Source organism: Macaca nemestrina, chromosome 5 (genome assembly GCF_043159975.1).
Source record: "Macaca nemestrina isolate mMacNem1 chromosome 5, mMacNem.hap1, whole genome shotgun sequence".
Taxonomy (NCBI): Eukaryota; Metazoa; Chordata; class Mammalia; order Primates; family Cercopithecidae; genus Macaca; species Macaca nemestrina.
The window spans coordinates 172,569,831-172,589,885 of record NC_092129.1 but is presented as its reverse complement, the minus strand read 5'-3'; the positions used below and the strand labels follow the sequence as shown (position 1 = coordinate 172,589,885).

Here is a 20,055-nt window from a genome sequence, read left to right as displayed (position 1 = left end):
GTGGTACACGTGCCAGGCACTGTCCCAAGTTCTGAATATTTTCACTGCATGCTACTGTGTTTTAAATAACAGTGTGCAATCTGAAGAACTTAAACTAACTAAAGGTTTCTGATATGAGAGTTTAATGAGTCCCTGCTCAGGGAGTTTGCTGTGAACCCTTCACTGAATGTGGTCACATTCCCTAACATCAGTAATTATGTAATGCCAAGTCCCTTAAGAATATTACTAGGTAACCTGCACTTCCCCATCGAGAATCTTAAAGTGAGGGAGTTAATAGTGGGTTAAGAAAGATAATGGGGTTGCTAGAAAGAATAATAGACCAGGAATTCAGAAACTGGGCTCTGAAGTGCTGTCATCTCTGTCAAGTCACTTAATTCACAGAATCCGTTTCCCTATCTGTAAAATAAAACTATAAAAAATGTTAAAGCCTCTTTTAGGTTTGATATTCTGTAATCTTAATAGATCTAATTAAGTCTAAATTCTAGGAGGAAGATAAATTCTACATTATGAGTTTTGGCTCAATTCCTATTAATGGTGCAAAAATTTCTCTTATGTTGTGACATCAAAAAGAAAATACAAATAAATAAATAAATGTGTGTAGGTAAATATTATTTTAAAGTGACCACCAAGAGCACCATTTGACAGGTAATTCAACCCTTCAGTGCTTTGTCAAATATATTTGATGATTTAGCTATAGCAGGTATTTCTTCACTTCTCTTTGTAAATTTTTCTTTATCCAGATGGCAGAAGGGTTGAAAAAAGGTGGGGGGAGGGGCTGGCTACTGCATATTTGTGTTATTGCTAAAACTTAAATCTTTATTTTTTAAAGTTTCACATTTCGAGGAGTTTAACTTGTAGTAGGATTTTAGATGCTCCTCTGGCTAACGCTGGACATGAAGAAAGGGGAGAGAGGTCGAGTTTAAATTCGAGGGAAAAAAATAACAGGCACAATTTAGATAAAAGAATACTACCACCAAAAAAGCGGGGGACTAGAGCCGGCGATGGCCGTGAGGATTAGGACACCTGCTGAGCCTGGAGTAAACAGGTAATGTCAGGTCCTGGAACCCTGGGAGGCCCAAGTTCTTGCTGCGGGAAGAGGGATTAGCAGAATGATAACGCGGGTCTATTTGTGTTTTAGGGGTTTTAACACGCATTCTGCAAGTAAGTGACCTATCCAGGTCATTCGATTCAGGCTCAGAAAAAAAAACCCCGCAAATTAATACATCTAAATGCTGAGATATTTATACCTTTTAAAAAGTTACACGTAAGCATCTTTACCAAAAGCATTACATTTTAAGGCAAAAATGTGAACTGTCACAGCATCCACCTCACCGAGTTCAGCAGCCCCACCTTGGGTCAGGGCTGCCCCTGCAGCGCGGGCTCCTGCACCGCCCGCACCGCCCACGCCGCCCGCACAGCGCGCACCCAGCAGGGCCAGGGCGAGGGCTCCAGGTCTCCAGGTCTCCCAGGGCGCGCGCCCGGGGTCCGGGGGTGGGGGGTGTGGAGGCGGTTCCCTTGGAGCGCCCAATCAGCAGTAAGGCCCGGCGGTGGCGCCAGTGACGTAGACCGCACTTCCCTCCGCCCCACTGCGGGCCGACGCTCGGCGCTGTCAGCCACGCGAGCTGGAGCGCGAGGGGAGAACGAGGAGGAGGGCTTTGGGGCCGACCGGCTGTCGGAGGGCGGCGGGTCGCGGGGAGCGGGGGAGTGAGCATGCGCAGCGGCTCCGGGGCGGGTAGGGGAGGAGGGACCGGCGCTGAGAGGCGCGCGCGCGCGCGCGCACGAGCGGCCCGCCGCCGGCTGCGGGTGGAGGGGGCGGTTCCTCGAGTGTCGGCGACCCGAGGGCGGGCAGGCGGGCGGCAGGTGCTGCCGCAGCCTCCGGCCGGTCCCGCGTCTCTTCGTCCTCCGGCGGCGATGAGCTGGGCCCTGTTGGGGGCTGCACCTGCCGGCTGCCCGTCAGCACCGGCCTCCCGGCGTGACCTCGGCCTCCTCGCGTGTCCGGCCCCCGCGGCGCGGCGCTGCCCCTGAGAGGGCGCGGCGGCGGCCTCCTCCGCCCCGAGTCCGGCCGCGCGGGGACGGCGCCCGGCCCCCTCCCCTCCCTCCTCCGTCCGCCGTCCTCAATGTCTCCCCGGCGGGGAGGGGGCTGCCTGGGAGACTCGCTGAGCGGCCGCCCCACGGAGGCCCTCCGGCTGCAGCAGCAGCAGCGCCCGGCCCGGCGTCCCGCAGCCTCCACCGGCGGCGGCGGCCTGGAGGAGCCGCGCACCCGCCGCCGCCCCCCAAGCCTCGCAGCCGCCGCCGCCGCCCGGCACCCGAGGAGAGGGCGGCGGGCGCCCCTCGGGGAAGATGAAGGCGGAGGGGGGCGACCACTCCATGATCAACCTGTCGGTGCAGCAGGTCCTGAGCCTCTGGGCCCACGGGACGGTGCTGAGGAACCTCACGGGTAATTGACGCGCCTGGGCTGGTGACGGGGATGCGGTCCTCCCCTCTCCTGTCTTTTCCTTCCCGGGGAGGGGACACGCTCCTCGCCGCCCCACCCCCGTGCGCGCCCCGCTCGGAGCTCCAGGTCACGGCGAGGAAGGTGTTAATTGGAGCCACTCCGCGCGTGTCCTGGGGGCGCCGGCGGCCGCCACCCCCTTCCCTGAGTCGCGGGGTGAGCGTCCGCGACCCCCGCTCCTGCCCTGCACTGGGAGAGCTCCCGGCGGCGGCCCGGCCTCTGTAGTAAGCGCGGAGTAGCTTTAGTGCTGAGACTTGAGCGCGGTTCGCTTTTATTCCATTACCCTCTTCCCCTCCCCCTTCCACACACATCGCTTCTTGCTATTTACATCTTTTTCTGATTTAGCTCTTTTTCTTTCTGGCAAGTCTCAAGCCAAATGTAGGACCTAAAATCACTGCCCACAATGGTCGATTTGCTTTTCAACCGCTAATTTTTTTGGGCGATGTAGATAACTGAGCAAATTACAGTGGATCGGGGCTGAGCTAAGGTCTAGTGCAGTCTAAGCATGTTAGCTTCATATATCTCCTTCTCCTCCCATTTCCTTTTGTCTGTCTGTCTCTTTCCCTCAGGCCTCCAGCTGCTGCTTCTGAGACTTTTGATAATTTTGTGTATTTCCGTTCATTTATTAAGGCTGTCAGGAATTGGCCTTACAACATCAATTTCTGTTTGTAAAAGTGGGTGATAATACACACAATATTTTTATTCAGTCTGTAGATTTGCTTTATGAAGAAACTTCTGCTTTTGTTGTGTGGAAATGCTTACGTTATACGCTGAGTTCCGAATTTAAAAATTATTCTCTAAAGTAGAATTTACGAGAAAGAGATTCAGTTGCGATTTGGTGACTCCTCAGTGCCTGCTTTTCAGAGAAAAAAAATTCTTAAAAACATACTCAGGATTTAATTCTTGAAAATGTGTAAGGCAGTTAATTTCAATAGAACGTTAGTATTTCAAAATGCATTTTGTCAAACTGGTTAAGAGTGTTATGAGTATTTTACAAATATAACATGTGTTCATATATATAACATATAAAGTCTGGCATGGTATAGAATACATTCATAGAAGAAAATTTTATGGAATTGTATACCACAAAAGACAACTTGAAGGACACTGGTTTCTTTGAATAGAAACTATACAGTTAAAGTAGATTCTGGATTGCTTGATGCTATCCTCACTTTTAAGCTATGGTTATTTAACTTGAAACAGACTGACTGTACGTGTTGATTGCCGGTAAGGAGCATATTGTTATAATTCTGGAAAACTAAATGGACATAAAGACCATCTCATGATTCAATTGAATTTAGAAGTAGACTGCTTTATCTTACTTCTGATTTTTCTTGCATTTATCCACTGTTTGGTATTTGAACTGTACCAATTTTTGTTGAAGTCAAATGAAAAGTAGGGATTTAACATATATTCGTGCAGGCATACCTTGGAAATATTGCAGGTTTAGTTCCAGAACACTGCAAGAAAGCAAATATTGCAATAAAGTGAGTCAAATGAATTTTTTGTTTTCCTAGTGCATGTAAAAGTTACATTTTACCTGTAGTCTTTAAATGTGCAATAGCATTGTTTGAAAAAAAAGTACAGACGTTAATTTAAAAATACTTTATTGCTGAAAAATGCTAATGATCATCTGAGTCTTCAGCAAGGATGTTATCTTTTTCCTGGTGGAGGGTCTTGCCTTTGTGTTAATGACTACTGACTGATCAAGGTGATGATTGCTGGAGATTGGGATGACAGCAGTGTCTTAAAACAATGAAGTTTGCCACTAAGGAAGAGCAATAGACTCTTCCTTTCATGAAAGATTTCTCTGTAGCATGGGATGCTGTTTGATAGCATTTTACCCACAGTAGAACTTTCAGAATTGGAGTCAATCCTTTCAAACCCTGCTGCGGCTTTATCCACCGAGTTTATGTAATAGTCTAAATCCTTTGTTGTCATTTCACTGGTGTTCACATAATCTTCACCAATAGTAGATTCCATCTCAAGAAACCACTTTCTTTGCTCATCCCTAAGAAGCAACTCCTCATCCATTCAAACTTTATCATGAGATTGCAGCAATTCAGTCACATCTTCAGACTCCACTTCTAATTGTAGTTATCTTGCTATTTCAACTACACCTGTGGTTACTTCCTCCACTGAAGTGTTGATCCCCTCAAAGTCATCCATGAGGAATGGAGTTAATTGCTTTCCAACTCCTATGAAAGTTGATATTTGGACCTCTTCTCATGAGTCACGATTGTTCTTAATGGCACGTAGAATGGTGACTCCTTTCCAGAAGGTTTTCAATTTCCTTTGCTCAGATCCATCAGAGGAATCACTATCTCTGGCAGTTTTAGCTTTCTTACACAGTGTGTTTCTTAAATAATAAGACTAGAAAGTCAGAATCACTCTTTGATCCATGGTCTGCAGAATGGATGTTGTATTAGCAGGCATGAAAACAACATTGATCTAGTTGGACATCTCCATCACAGCTCTTGGTTGACCAGGTACATTGTCAGTGAAGAAAATACTCATTAGAATGAAAGGAATCTTTTTTTCTGAGCAGTTTTCAACAGTGGGCTTCACATATTCAGTGGGCCATGCTATAAACTGATGTACTGTCATCCAGGCTTTTTTGTTTCATTTATAGGGTGCAGCCAGAGTAGATTTAGCTTAATTCTCAAGGGCGCGAGAATGGTAAATGAGCGTTGGCTTTAATATAAAGTCACCAGCTGCATTAGCTCCTAAGAAGAGTCAGCCTGTCCTTTGAAGCTTTGAAGTCAGGCATTGACTTCTCTCTAACTATGCAAGTCCTAAATGGCATCTTCTTCTGATATAAGACTGTTTCATCTACATGGAATATCTGTTGTTTGGGGTAGCCACCTTCATCAGTTAGCTAGATCATCTGGATAATTTGTGCTTCTACGTCAGCATTTGCTGCTTCATCTGGCACTTTTATGATATAGAGGTGTCTTTTGTTAAATCTCAAGATCCGACATCTGCTAGTATCAAACTTTCTTTTGCAGCTTCCTCACGGAATTGAAGAGAGTTGGGGCCTTTTTGTGGATTAGGCTTTGGCTTAAGGGAGTGTTGTAGCTGGTTTCGTCTTCTATTTAGACCACTCAAACTTTCTTCATATCAGAGAGCAGTCTGTTTTGCTTTCTTATCATTTGTGTGTTCACTAGTGTAACACTTTTAATTTCCTTTAAGAACTTTTCTTTGCATTTGCAACTTGGCTGTTTGGTACAAGAGGCCTAGCTTTTAGCCTAACTTATGTTTGAACGAGCCTTCCTCACTAAGCTTTATCATCTCTAGCATTTGATTTAAAGTGAGATATCTGACTTTTTTTTCACTTGAACACTTAGAGGCCAATGTAGGGTTATTAGCTGGCCTGATTTCAATACTGTATCTCAGGGAATAGGGAAGCCTGAGAAGAGGGAGAGAGACTGGGGAATGGCTGGCTGGTGGAGCAGTGAGAACACACACAAGATTTATCGAGTAAGTTCCCTGTCTTATATGGGCGCAGTTTGTCGCACCCCCAGACAATTACAATAGTAACATCAAAGATCACTTATCACAGATCCCTATAACAGATACAATAATAAAATTTGAAATATTGTGAGAATTATCAAAATGTGACACCAAGTGAGCACCTGCTGTTGGAAAAATGGTACTGATAGACTTGCTTGACACAGGGTAGCCTCAAAGTTACCATTTGTAAAAGCCAAAATAAAGTGAAGTACAATAAAACAAGGTATGCCTGTAGATGTTAGTCACTGGCTTAGCTCATCAAAGGGCTTTTAGAGAAAGTTAGCTTTGGGAGCCATAGAGTAAATGTAAATGTAACTTAACTCCTGGCCAGCTTCAACAATGTTTTTAAATAAGTAAGATTCTAATGATTATAATTGCCGCCAGTTCCACAAGTCAGCCATGAAGCTGATAATTGTAGTTATTCATCCAAGGTTAGCTCCAGTTGTCTTTCAATATGATCTTAATACTTGCCAGTTGCTCATTGGACCTTGCCATTTCATAAAGGATATGCCGAACATCCCAAACTTGGACTGCGGTGGGACCGAGGAACATGGGAACCTCTACTAGGAAATAACTATTGTCTGAATATGTAAAATTCTAGGCGTCAGGGTAAAAATGCAGAAAAAACCAGATTAGAAATATGTTTCACTAGTGGTTGAGTGTACAACATGTTAGGAACCACATCTCAACAGTGGCAGTCTGTAAGTGGTAATATTCTGATGGGATTCATTGTGGCTTTCTCCATGCTAGTGACCTTAGTGATCCCATGTGTATCTTAATCATTAGTTAACAGATGCTGCCTACAGTGCCATTTACAATTTAGTCTACTAAAAAGAGGCAAGTAAACACAACTTCTGAAACATCTGTCATTTGTTGAATGACCACTATGTGTTAGGCACTTTACATATATTATTTCTAATTTTCAGAGTAACTCTTCAAAGTACATTTAAAAGGAAACTCAGAGAGGTAAATTAAATTGTCCCAAATCTTATAGCCAGTATATGACTGAGCTGGGCTTTAGACCCAAGTCTTTGCCTCTAGACTCCTCTTTCTTCTTTACCATGCTACTTCAGCTACTTCCTCCCTACTTTCTTCAAGCAAAATGAGTTTCTTGCTTTATCTTGCTGCTTCTGCTCTTTGTACATACCTTTTTTATGTTTTTCAATTACGTTATAATTTGTATTTATCGATTCTAGACTGTGAGCTTTTTGAGGGTCCATCCATTGCCTCACCTTTGAATTCTTATACCCTAGCATTATAGTACCTGGCACATAGTAAATGATAAATACGTGTTTATTGAGGTGAATTTTAAAAATTTTAAAAGTTGTATGATTTAAACATTCTACATTGCATTGTTGCTCAGCTGCATCTCTTGGAGTGAATATGCTGTTTAAGAGGAATGAAGTGTTAAGCAACTCGTATAAATCGTTTTTTTTTTTTTTGTTTTTTTGTTTTTGTTTTTTTGTTTTTCTTTTGAGACGATGTCTGGCTCTGTGGCCCAGGCTGGAGTGCAGTGGCGCGATCTCCGCTCACTGCAAGCTCTGCCGCCTCCCAGGTTCACGCCATTCTCCTGCCTCAGCCTCCCTAGAAGCTGGGACTACAGGTGCCTGCCACCATGCCTGGCTAATTTTTTTGTATTTATAGTAGAGATGGGGTTTCACCGTTTTTGCCAGGATGGTCTCGATCTCCTGACCTCATGATCCGCCCACCTCAGCCTCCCAAAGTGCTGGGATTACAGGCGTGAGCCACCGCGCCCGGCCGTAAATCATTTTTATACATACCTTTCAAACATGCAAATGCTTATTGAGTGTAGTTTTCTGTGCTGGGTATAATGTTTTCATGTATTTTGTTTAATCTTTTCAGCAATCCTGAGAGAGATTATTGTTCTTATTTTACAGATTCAGATACTGAAGCAAAGAGTAACTTGCTTAGATCTGATAGCTAATAAATGAAAAAGTCATTATCTTTTTTCATAATATGATAACACATACTGTTAAGTCAGAAGGCATTTTTATCATCATTATAAACTTGGAAATGAAACTAAGAGAAAGGAGCGTAGTGTAGAACCAGGGCTACTTGGATTTCAGAAATAACTGTGTGAAGGATTTGCACAAATTTGCTTAATAGGCATTCTGGTTAATTAAATACCAAATGAAAGGAAAATATGCTGTCACTAGTGTTTTTTTCCCATGTACAAACAAAGAGATGTGATGTGATTCTTCACTTTTTGTATTATCCCAATGGGTGAAGTGGGAAAATATACTGACCTTTTTATCTTGGAGACTGACCGCTAGAAAGTAGTCTTGTTTATGTACCACTTTAACAAAAATAAATTCTTAAAAAGTAATCATGAGAACTACAAACATCTTAACATTTTACAGCCAGAACTCTGACTTAATTTCAGAAATATTGAAATAATCACTCCATCAGTGAAGTGACGTGGCTGAGATCAGTTATTTAATGACAGAGGCGGGACTGGAACCAGAGTTTCCTGGCCATTTGTTCTCTGCCTTTCCTTGTTCTCCTACATAGCTTGTTAACTCAGGCAGGTAAAGAGAGAATAAATATTACAGTACAGGTTGAACATTCCTAATCTGAAATTTCGAAATTCAAAATGCTCCAAAACCCTAAACTTTTTGAGCACCAACATGACTCTCAAAGGAAATACTAGAACATTTCAGATTTCAGATTTTCAAGTTAGGAATGCTGAATCAGTAAATCGCATGAAAATATTCCGAAATCTGAAGTCTGAAATCCTTCTGGTCTCAAGCATTTCAGATAAGGGATATTCATCCTGTACTTAAGGGTACCCTGGTAAGTATTTGCATCAGCGAGCCTGAATATGTATGAATGGAACTAATTTGTCCAGAAAATAAAATATACTGGAAAATGTAATACATTAGGCTTTCTAAATTTTAAGTTGCCATTGCCTTTGTAAAAGCTAGTGATCCATATTTATCATCTAGCCAGTTTTAGAACTCCCACCAAGTTCAGCCTGCTATTTATTTCCTCTACCTTGGAGACACTTGTATGGGGATTCCATATTGAGCATATTAATCCCTCGAAACCCCATATCTATCACTTAATAACTATTGCCATAATTATCTTTCTGTATATATCACTTCTTTAAGTGCGTTTTTCACAAGATTCCTAAATTGTTTAACTGTATCAGTTATATGCTTCTAAAGTAGAGAGATAAATAGCTTCCTTTCTTTCTCAAATAGATTTTCTTTGAATATGTTCGAAATTCCCAACCCCAATCTAAAACGAGAGTCAATATTGTATATACAGTTTTTTAGGTAACTAGACTTTTAAAAAATCTACAATTAATTTTTTTTTTTTTTTTTGCTTTACTTTTATTTTCTTTAACTATTTTGGCTTCCATCTTAGTGTTCTGACCCAAATTTGGTTGCTAAGAGTTTAGAGAAGAATTTTTATTTAGAAAAGGGCAGGGTCTGTAAACCCCAGTATAAATACAAAACTTGGCTGGTGTTAGGAAAGGGATAATTGCTCCGTGGGAAAAAGATGAGGGCTGCTTCAGGCTGGTCTCTCCCAGTGTCAGCAGCCAATGTGGGGGCAGGTGTTCCCTTCTTTTTATTGGTAATAAGCATTGGGAGGCTGGGAATTCAACCTGGAATGAAGGTTAAAAGGCTTTCTCTCTCTCTCTCTCTCTCTCTCTCTCTCTCTCTCTCTCTCTGTGTGTGTGTGTGTATGTGTGTGTGTGGTAGTAGCAGTAGTACTAGTAGTAGTCCCCTTTATTCAAGGGCAATATGTTCTAAAACCCCCAGTGGATGCCTGAAACCATGGATATTTCTGAACTGCATATATACAGTCATGTGCCATGTAACTTTCCAGTCAAAGAAGGACCTCATATGATGATGGTCCCATAATTTCAGAATGGAGCTAAAAAAATTCTATCACCTACTGAGATCATGGCCGTCCTAATGTCATAGTGCAACACATTACTCACATGTTTATAGTGATGCTGGTGTCAACAGACCTACTGTACTGCCTGTTGTATAAAAGTAGAGCATATGTAGTTATGTACAGTACATAATACTTGGTAACAAACAACTGTGTTACTGGTTTATATATTTACTAGATTTTTAATTGTTATTTTAGAATGTACCCCTACTTACCAAAAAAAACCCAAAACTGTAAAACAGCCTCAGGCGGATCCTTCAGGAGCAATTCCACAAGAAGACATTGTTACCTTAGGAGATGACAGCTCCCTGCCTGTCATTGCCCCAGAAGACTTTCCACGAGACAAGGTGTGGAGGTGGAAGACGGTGATATTGATGATCCTGACCCTGTGGTAGGCCTCGGCTAATATGTCTGTTTGGGTCTTAGTTTTTAACAAAAATTTTTTTTGTTTTAGAAGTAGAAAAAAGCTTATAAAATAAGAATATAAAGTATTTTTCATACAGCTGTACAATATATTTGTGTTTTAAGCTAAATGTGATTAGAAAAGAGTTAAAAAGTTAAAACTTAAAAGTTTATAAAGTAAAAAAGTTACAGTAAGCTAAGGTTAATTATTGAAGTACAAAAAATATTTTAAAAGTAAATTCAGTGTAGCCTGTGCATAGTGTTTATAAAGTCTACAGCAGTGTACGATAATGTCCATCCGAGGCCTTCACATTCACTCACAGTTTCACCTGGAGCAGCTTCCAGGCCTGCAAGCTCCATTCATGGTAACTTCCCCATACAGATATCCCATTTGTTAATCTTTTATGCCATATTTGTACTGAACCTTTTTTATGTTTAGAGACACAAATGCTTCCCATTGTCTTACAATTACCTGCAGTATTCAGTAAAGTAACATGCTATACAGGTTTGTTGCCTAGGAGCAATAGGCTAGACCGTATAGCCTCAAAGGAATATATGTTGGGCTCTACCATCCAGGTTTGTGTAAGTACACTGTATAATGTTTGTACAATAATGACATGGCCAAATGGCACATTTCTCAGAATGTATCCCCGTCCTTAAGCAACACATGCCTGTACTGTTTTTTCCTACACGTGTATACCTATGATAAAGTTTAACTTAGAACTTAGGCAGAGTCAGAGATTAACAACAACAATAATAAAATAGAGCAATATAGCAATATACTGTAATAAAAGTTATATGAATATGGTCTCGCTCTCAAAATACTGTGTTGTACTATACTCATCTATTTTCAGACAACAGTCAATAGTGGGTAACTGTAATTGCAGAAAGTGAAACTGCAGATAAACGGGGAGTATTGTATTGTATATATGTATATTTAGGATGTGTATACACATGCACATATACATACTACGTTAGAGTTCCCTTTGAGGCATTATAGTTGCTAAGCCGTTTTTGTTTTAATATTTAGTGTCAGTCAAAAGAAAAAAATAAAAGAAAGTGAATATTTGGTATATGTATTTGGAATTGTTCACATTCATACTGGTATAGTCAGCACCTTCCTTCAGTAGTATTCCCAAGCAGGCATGCTTCTCTCGGGGTTACTCTGTATTCTAGCTTACCATTAGGTTAAGTTCCTCTTCCTCGATGCCCTATTATAGGAGGTGAGTTTAAGTAGGTAAAGTTACCTCAAATGTCTACTTAGAGTTTATTTATGTTTTGTAAAGGTAGCCCTAAAGATATGTGCTACTTTTCAGTATTTGTGTCAGACCTCCATTTTACTTTTAAAAAAAAATGTGAAAAGTCCTTACCCTTGATGGTACAGAGTCAATTAATAAGTACCAGTATGATATGTCCTTCATAGGATTTAACTTCTTAGGAGGCTTACCTGTATATCTTATTGAGAATGAAGATGCTATAATTTTTAAAAACCAAAATTGTCATTAGAGATTGTTTTTTGTTTTTACCATTTGTCATTAAGTTTTTATTTTCTTAATTTCTGTCTCATTATTTTTGAATCATAAATTCATATCCTCTAGCAATACCAAGTGCAAGGTCCACATGACATTTCTTAGATCTGAACCATTTTCTGGATAAGTATTGGGACTGCCTGAGTTATAATTTTGATTCTTTAATATTAACTATGATAATAAAATATATTTATCTTTGCTTAGTGATTGAAAGGAAGGTCTAAGAAAGTAAGATAGTTCATGAAGAGGAGTCACAATTTCTAGGGATATATTTTCTATGGAAAAGAAACCTAAACAGAAGAGGGAGGAGGTAGGGATGGGGACAAGGAATTGAAACTAAGGAAGGAAATTGGAATTAAGAGTGGTCAGAGGTAAGAGGAGAGCCCAGAGAGTGTAGCGTGTTGAACTTACTATAGTATCAGATGAATAATTCTACTGGTGGCTATATTTATTGAACCCTTACTATGTATCAGACACTTTATAAAGCATTTTGCATGCATCTAATTTTCTATAAAGTGAGCATATAATTTATTATTTAATATATGTGATTATATCAAGTGTGATAAGTTAATTTTATGTTTTTAATGACTACATGCACAATAAAATAATCATAGAATAAACAGTGGCAGTAGCAACACATTTAAAGGACGCCTCATTAGACTGTCACATTCCATTTCCTGACTTTAGCTAAGTAGATTAAGCCTTGAAAGAAAAAGACTTTTTTCATCAAACTTTATGCAAATAGGAAGAACACAATTTCTAACTGGAGTCCAGCTGCTTGTGTTATGATAATCATGGAATATAATCTAAGAGCATTTGTCTACTTGTTGTAGTAGGACTTGAAAAAAATGAAAATAGTTTTGAGGAATGTAGGTTACTAGATCAATTAACATTAGCTTATTAACATACTCCATTACTCCCCTTCATTTGATATGTTATCCCATATACTTACATGTACATCAGGTTTTCTAACTTTTTAGAAATAAAGACGGGGTCTCACTGTGTTTCCCAGGCTGGTCTCAAACTCCCAAACTCAAGCAGTCTGCCCGCCTTGGCCTCCCAAAATGCTAGGATTACAGGCACGATCCACTGTACCCTGCCTCTAATTTTTTTTCATAATCCTGCCATGGCTTATATAATTTCTTCTTTTTTTTTGAAGCGGAGTCTCGCTTTGTCACCCAGGCTGCTGGAGTACCGTGGCGCAATCTTGGCTCACTGCAACCTGTGCCTCCTGGGTTCAAGTGATTCTCCTGCTTCAGCCTCCTGAGTAGCTGAGATTACAGGTGCACACCACCATGGCCGGCTAATTTTTTGTATTTTTAATAGAGATGTGATTTCACCATGTTGGTCAGGCAGGTCTCAAACTCCTGACCTTAGGTGATCCACCCGCTTCAGCCTCCCAAAGTACTGGGATTACAGGCGTGAGCCACTGTGCCCAGCCACATCTTTTTTTTTTTGTTTTTAAACCAACACTTTACCCTGACAGATTTTATGATTCTTATATAAAAAAATATATACCCAGGGTTTCAGTACCAAGGAACGAAAGTGATATATTTCCTTCTTAGAAATTTTACTTTTAGTAGTTAACATTTCTTTAACACCTTTTAATGTGTTGGGCATTGTTCTAAGAATGTTACATGTATTGTTTCATTTGAGCCTCACAATAATCCCACAAGGTAGACACTATTATTAATTCGGTTTTTAAAAGTGAGGAAACAGGCAGAGAATATTTTGCCCTTGCTTACAGAGTATCTAAGCCGTGACTTGAAAAATTACCACTGTCAGTCCAGTTGAGCAAACATTTGAGTAACTTTACAGTGGACATGGTGATGTCAGAGATACAAAGATAAATACATGGTGACTATTTGCAAGAAGCTTATATTCTTGAGTATTAACTTACACATCTTCGTATTAGTTATCTATTGCTGAATGACATTACCCCCAAATTCAGCAGCTTAACACAAGACACATTTATTTTCTCATACAGTCTCCGATGGTCAGGAATGCTGGTTCTGGCTCAGGGTCTTACTGTGTCCAGTCAGGCTGTCAGCCAGGACTACTGCATTCTCTGCAGACTTACCTGGGGCTGGGGGTTCAGCTCCCAGGTGCATTCCTGTGGCTCTTGGCAGGCGGTGGGAGGCCTTCTCCATAGGGCTACTCACAACATGGTTTTTTCAGAGTGAGAGATCACACACACATGAATACAAACACACAGGAAGAGAAACCAAAACGGAAGCCACGGTCTTTGATAGCCTAATCTTGGAAGTGATACACCATCCTGTCTGCTGTATTCTGTTGGTCATACGCAGACCAGCTCTGGAACATTGTGCGAGCAGACTGCACAAGGGTGTGGTGGGGACTCCTGGGGGCCTGCTCAACACTGGCTAAGACAGTGTTAAAAGTGGGTATGGGGAGAAAGGAATGAGGCTAAGGGAAGACTAGGGACATCATAGCAGGTGAGGGGATGAAGTGTCTGTAAAAACAAGGTGGTTAGAAAAGCAAAAAGCTGTCTTGATAGGTAGAATCATGTTTAAATAGCACAGTCTAGCATTTTCAAGGATTAATCCTGATATTTCTTGATTATGAGTTATATGCCAGTCTCTGTGGTAAACACTGATGAACAGAAGTGAAAATGTCAGTCATCAGTAAGGAGCTCAGTGATCTGGAGAAGCTAACCTTTAGATTGAGTAGTTCTTTTGTGGCTTGTTGAGTTCAGAAGAACCAGGCAATGGAATTGTGAAGACAGCACAAGAAGAGGTAGAGGGTGGAGGAGGAACCTGTTTCTGGGAGGGTAGAGAGGCAGGAGATGTGAACTGCCTGTGGGTTGGTACTACCAGGACATGATTATGTTGCTGCTCTTGGGTGCCTTGGATAGCAAAGATGTTTTCATCAGTAACATGAAACTGGATTTTCATTATACAGTTTTTTCCTTCTATCACTCCCTACCCATGAATTACTTGAATCTGTCGTGGTTTCCAGGCCTACGTATCAGAATCACCTGGAACTTTTCATACAGATCCGTGGCTCCAGTCGATATATGTGGAATTAGGATCTTAGAACAAGGCCTAGGATGCTGCATTGTAAACCAACTCTTGAGGAGATTTTGTTATTGAGAGCTTAGGGGTTTTGAACACCCGATTTTAAAAAAAGTTTTTTTTGTAACAGACTTATAGCTATCTTATGGTGTATAATAGTCAATATGGGGCGATTGAGACTTATTAAAATTCAGTATAAATGACTCACTTATTTCTAAGAGCATATAATAACCCAGTTGTTTAAAAAAGTGACTGTCATTTAACAGATTATATTAAATTTATCTTTTGAGAATGTTTTCTTCATTTGTATGTGGTATTAGCCATAGAAAATTATCCTTATTAAATTATAATACAGTTATCCCTCAGTATTGTCATCCAAAAGACCCCTGGGCTGGCTGAGTAGTAGAAAGGATAGTTTTATCAGCAGTATCAATTTGCAAACCAGGAAGAGACAGTCTCTGCCATGTGCATGTGCCTGTGCAGAAGACACTGTCTCTTCATAGAAGGGAAGTTGAGTTGGGTTTTGTTGCCTCTCAGAGTTTGTGTTACACAATATAGTCATACATATTCAGCAGGTTTGGGGGAAAAGCTATACATATTTATGAGAGGAGCTGAGTGCATGCTCAGTGGGTAAACATGTGTAACATACATTCTGTGTTAACTTTGGGGCAAGGTTTGAGCATTAAAATAAGGTAGAATTTGACTACGTCAAAAGGTGAACTATGGGACGCAAAGGCAGTCTGTGCGCAGTCTCTATGGTATGCTGTAACTGTTAGAGACTGGCTTAAGGTCTACAATTGCTTATCAGAAAAGAATGTTTGTAAGGCTGGTCCTGTGTCTAATCAGAGTTGTGGTCTGGGTTGTAAATCAGTTAGGGGTGGTCTGATAGCTCCTATTGTCAGGGAGTTTAGAGCCATAGGACTTTAGAAATTTGCCATGCCACCTGGGCCCCGAACCCTTGACCTGTAGGTAACTTTGCTTCCTTAATCTTAGGGTCAGTCTTAGTTGATAAAGAGGTGTCTATTTTGGTCTCAGAGTATATATGGAGGATTGATTCTAGGACCACTGCGTATACCAAACTCCTGCAGTGGCCCTGCAGGACCCCTGGATGTGAAAAGTCGACCCTGCCTGTAGGCGGGTTTTGCATCCTGAGAGTATTTTTGCTCCATGTTTAATTGAAAAAAAAAATTCCACATGTATGCAGACTCGTGCAGTGCAAACCTGTGTTGTTCAAGGGTCTACTGTATCTTAAAAATTCTAAACATTTTAGTTATATTAAATCTGAAGTATATGGGAGAATCAAACATTAAAAATGTTGATGTAAAAATGTTAGGTGAGCAGCTATTGGAATTTCCACCTCCCTTCTTGGGTAATTGGAGTTCCGCTATTTTTTTTTTTTTCCTAAAAATAAAGATTTTAAAGAAGTAATAGAATCCTTGAAAGTCATGTATTTCCCAGGCCTGTTTCCTCACTTATAATACTATCTAATGTAAACAGTTTTCATATTGATTAAAGGAGAGCTGATCTAGAAATGTTATGAGTTAAGAAAAAAAGTTTAGAAGTTTTACTAGGAGTTAAGAAAAATGTATGCATTTGTACATAAATTTGTTTCTTTAATCTTTCAAGTTAAGCAACTTTCTTTTTCAAGTGGGACTTCTTCAGACTTTTAATATACTTATTTGTAGGGTAAGGTTTAGAACCAAGAAAATCTTTGCTATCTGAACACCTCTGACCTCTTAGACTTAGGCCTTCTTGAAATATGGTTTAGGAAACTTGATTCAATATTTAAAGATTCCTTCCAGTTACGAAATTCTCTCTCTCTCTCTTTTAATCCCAGTACAGCATAATTACTTCCTTACAATTAGTCAGAATGATATTTAAGGTGTGATTACTGTGACTTTATTTGCATTATTTGCAGTTTTCCTGGTTATGCTTGTATTTCCTGATCTGTCATTCATTTGGTCACCTATTTATATTTAGTTTCAGGAATGTATTATATTGAGAATTTCATTACAAGTTATGCTCATCGGTGTAAAAAGTTTAATGTTCAGTACTTAGTATAAATATCCCATGGAAATATTATATCATGAGATTGTAAAACATTTTATTCTTCATTGAGAAGATTTTTTAGGTCAGTGATTCAAAAAACCATGAATCAAAAAAAATATTTTTTTGTATGATACATATAATTTAAGATGCTTGAGGGCACACAATAACAATTAAAACCATTGTATAGTTACTGTTATAATTTCATACTAGCTTCAGATTTTGACACTTTTTATCTGAGTAAAAATCACTGGAATTATAATTGATTAATTATTCAGTTAATCAGTTATGGGGAAGAACAAATTGAATGGCATCTTTTAGGAAGATAGTGCTGTGGCTTAAATATAGAGCAATTTTTGAACTATTTTAAATAGCTTTAACCTGATTTCTTTAAAGCAAATGATATTTTGATTGGTTTTAGTTAAAAACCTGTTTTTCTAAGGATCGTCTTCTATTTAATTATGGCTATTGTTATTTACAGTTTGAAATTATATAATTAGCAAGCAAAAGGGTATTTTAGTTTAAGTGGGTAATAAACAGTATCGCCATGAGTTTTAAGATGGGCACTATGTTAAAGCAGCTCTTGTGAAGGTGTCATAATTAAGTTTAAAAGCTAGTATTTCTGCTCTCAAGAGGCAAAAGTAGAAAACTATTAAATATCTACAGTAGCTTTACCTTATGTATTAAATGTGGTTGCAGTTGATAAATACAATTTATTTTTAAATCTGGTTGAAACGTTAGATTAAAAATAAGAAGAAAATGTCTTTTATGTTTACCTTCATTTTAGCCTTCTTTGTTGATTATTTCTTGGTGTAAAGTTTGCATCTGGTATCATAATCCTGTCTAAGGAGCTTCCTTCAATATATTTTGTAGCATAGATCTTCTGACAGTTGATTCTCCGAGCTTTTTTCTTTCTGACAAATAAATGTTCATTTCACCTTTAGTTTTGAAAGACATTTCTGTTGGATATACATTTCTGGCTTTATAGTTTTTTTTCCCCTTTCAATATTTTAAAGATGTCACTCTATTGTCTTCTGGCTCAGAAGTTTCTGACGAGAAGTTTCCTTTACTTTTTATATTTGTTCCACCGTTTGTAATATGTCTTTTAACCTCTGACTACCCTCAGTATTTTCCCTTTATCTTTGGTTTTCACTCATTTCACTATGATGTGTCTAGGTGTATGTGTGGTTTATTTTTGTTTTGTTGTTTTTTGGTTCTTGGAAGTGGGAGGTATTTATCTTGCTTAGGATTCTGTGAGAGTCTTGGATTTGTGGTTTGATGACTTTTATTATTTTTGGAAAATTTTTAGCCACTTTCCCTTCAGGTGTCTTTTCTTCTCCATTGTCTCTTTCTTATTCTGGACCCCAATTACATATATGTTAAACCATTTGAAATTGTTCCATATCTTTTTCTCTAAACTTCTGGCATTTTCATTTGGCTCTTAGAATTTCCATCTCTACTGAGATTCCCCATCTGTTCCTGTGTGTTGTGTGCTTCTTCCCCTAGAGACGTTAACGTATTAACAATAATTATTATAAAGTCCATGTCTGGTTATTCTACAAACTGGGCCATCTCTGACTCTGGTTCTATAGATTGCTTTATCTCTCAACAGTGAGTTGTTTTTCCTGTTTTTGAGTGCTTCTTATAATTTTTTAATTGAAAAATCTCACTAAAGACTGAGGTACATAGTGTTTATGTCTGGAGATGGTCTGTTGCTTCTGTTAGACCAGTAGTGTGACAGTTGATTTAATCTACTTAAGAGTTGAGCCGAATTTGAATTTAGTGGTTGTGGTTACCTTCAGCGCACCACACGCTTCACATTCTCTGAAGGTTGCTGTTGTTGCCTTGTGTTTAGGGTGGGAGCTCTGTACTGCAGGGTTATTCTCGGTGGCCATGCTCCATTGTAGCTTTTAGCCATTTGTTCACAACTGTGCCTCAGAAGGGGCCTCCCCCAGTGGTGGAATGCTGATGCTTGTTGCTTGCTGCTGGGCTCCTGAGGGGAGCTGTCCTGTTTTTGTGTTAGGCATGCTCTGTGTATGGGGATCTCAGGAAGTGGGGAGCTTTGTCAGCATTCCTGCCTTTCTGAACCATGGTGGCCAAACTCTTCTTACATTCGTGATTGTTCTTAGGCAGGAGTTTCCCGTTCTTCCATCAGCAGTAACAGACCTCTGCTTGGAATTGGGTCCTGGATCCTGGATGGTTTTCTGCTTTTCCCCCAGGAATAGAGATTTTATTCTTCTCCCCTTCCCTGAACTGGAGTTCTGTTATAGCTTTGCCTGTCCCTTTAGGGTGACAGGATTTGCTGCCCTCCCCTAATGGCTAAGACTTTTGCCTTGAATAAGAGAAGGGTCGCAAGAAGCAAGATTTCTGTTTCCCCAGCAGCCAGTGTCACTTCCCGCAGGCCTACACTGCCAGTGGTGGCTCTCTCCAGTCCTGGCCTATGATCCAGTCTTTCCAGGGAGCACCCAGTAGAGACCTGTGGAAAAGCACTTGCAAGCGAGTGTGCATTTGTGTGTGTCACTTGTGTCATTAACTCAAGGCTGGTATGTTAACCCATGCTTGGTCTTTAACAATCTGTAAAAATTGTAGCGGATTTCTTCTTACACACTTGTATGTTGCCCACTGCCTGCTCTTGTGCGTTACCAGGTAACACGTGTCCCCCACTCTTTTGCATCCTCACCTCACTAATGAGCTAAGGAAAAGTTATGATTTTATAATTTTATCTTTTTCTCATTGGATGGGAGTGACTTTTTTGCAACTTTTTATATTAAAATTTAAATAGAGTAACTGAACTGTTTTAGTAATCATAGATTTTAAATTCAACAAAATCATGGATTTAAGAAAAAATCAGGGACACTACAAACCTGAAATTAATGCATGCTGGGCTTAATACCTAGGTGATGGGTTGTTAGGTATAGCAAACCACCATGGCACACGTTTACCTATGTAACAAACATGCACATCCTGCATATGTACCCCAGAAATTAAAAAAATAAAATAATTTTAAAAAGAAATTTAGATATTTTTAGAACATGGTCAGTAATGTAATTGTGCAGGTAATCTTCACATTTTTGTACTTGTTATTTTCCTACTTTTAGTTTCTTTACTGCTTGCT

The 20,055-nt window shown here is 39.9% G+C and overlaps 1 protein-coding gene across 3 annotated transcripts in view; it reads left to right on the top strand.

Moving 5' to 3' along the window:
- Window positions 1–1,817: 1,817 nt before the first annotated feature.
- Window positions 1,818–20,055, top strand: part of LOC105482427 (transmembrane protein 170B) — a 43,801-nt gene continuing 25,563 nt past the window's right edge. Inside the window, exons 1-2 of one of the 3 annotated variants that reach the window (XR_011624032.1) lie at window positions 1,838–2,437; window positions 10,127–10,319. Coding sequence is in view for 2 of the 3 variants with exons in the window: in XM_071097617.1 (XP_070953718.1) it covers window positions 2,118–2,437 (320 nt within the window). In the remaining variant the exon portion in view is untranslated. Of the gene's footprint in view, window positions 2,438–10,126; window positions 10,320–20,055 lie in introns of all 3 variants that reach the window. The other 2 variants (XM_011742521.3, XM_071097617.1) reach the window with 2 other exon arrangements.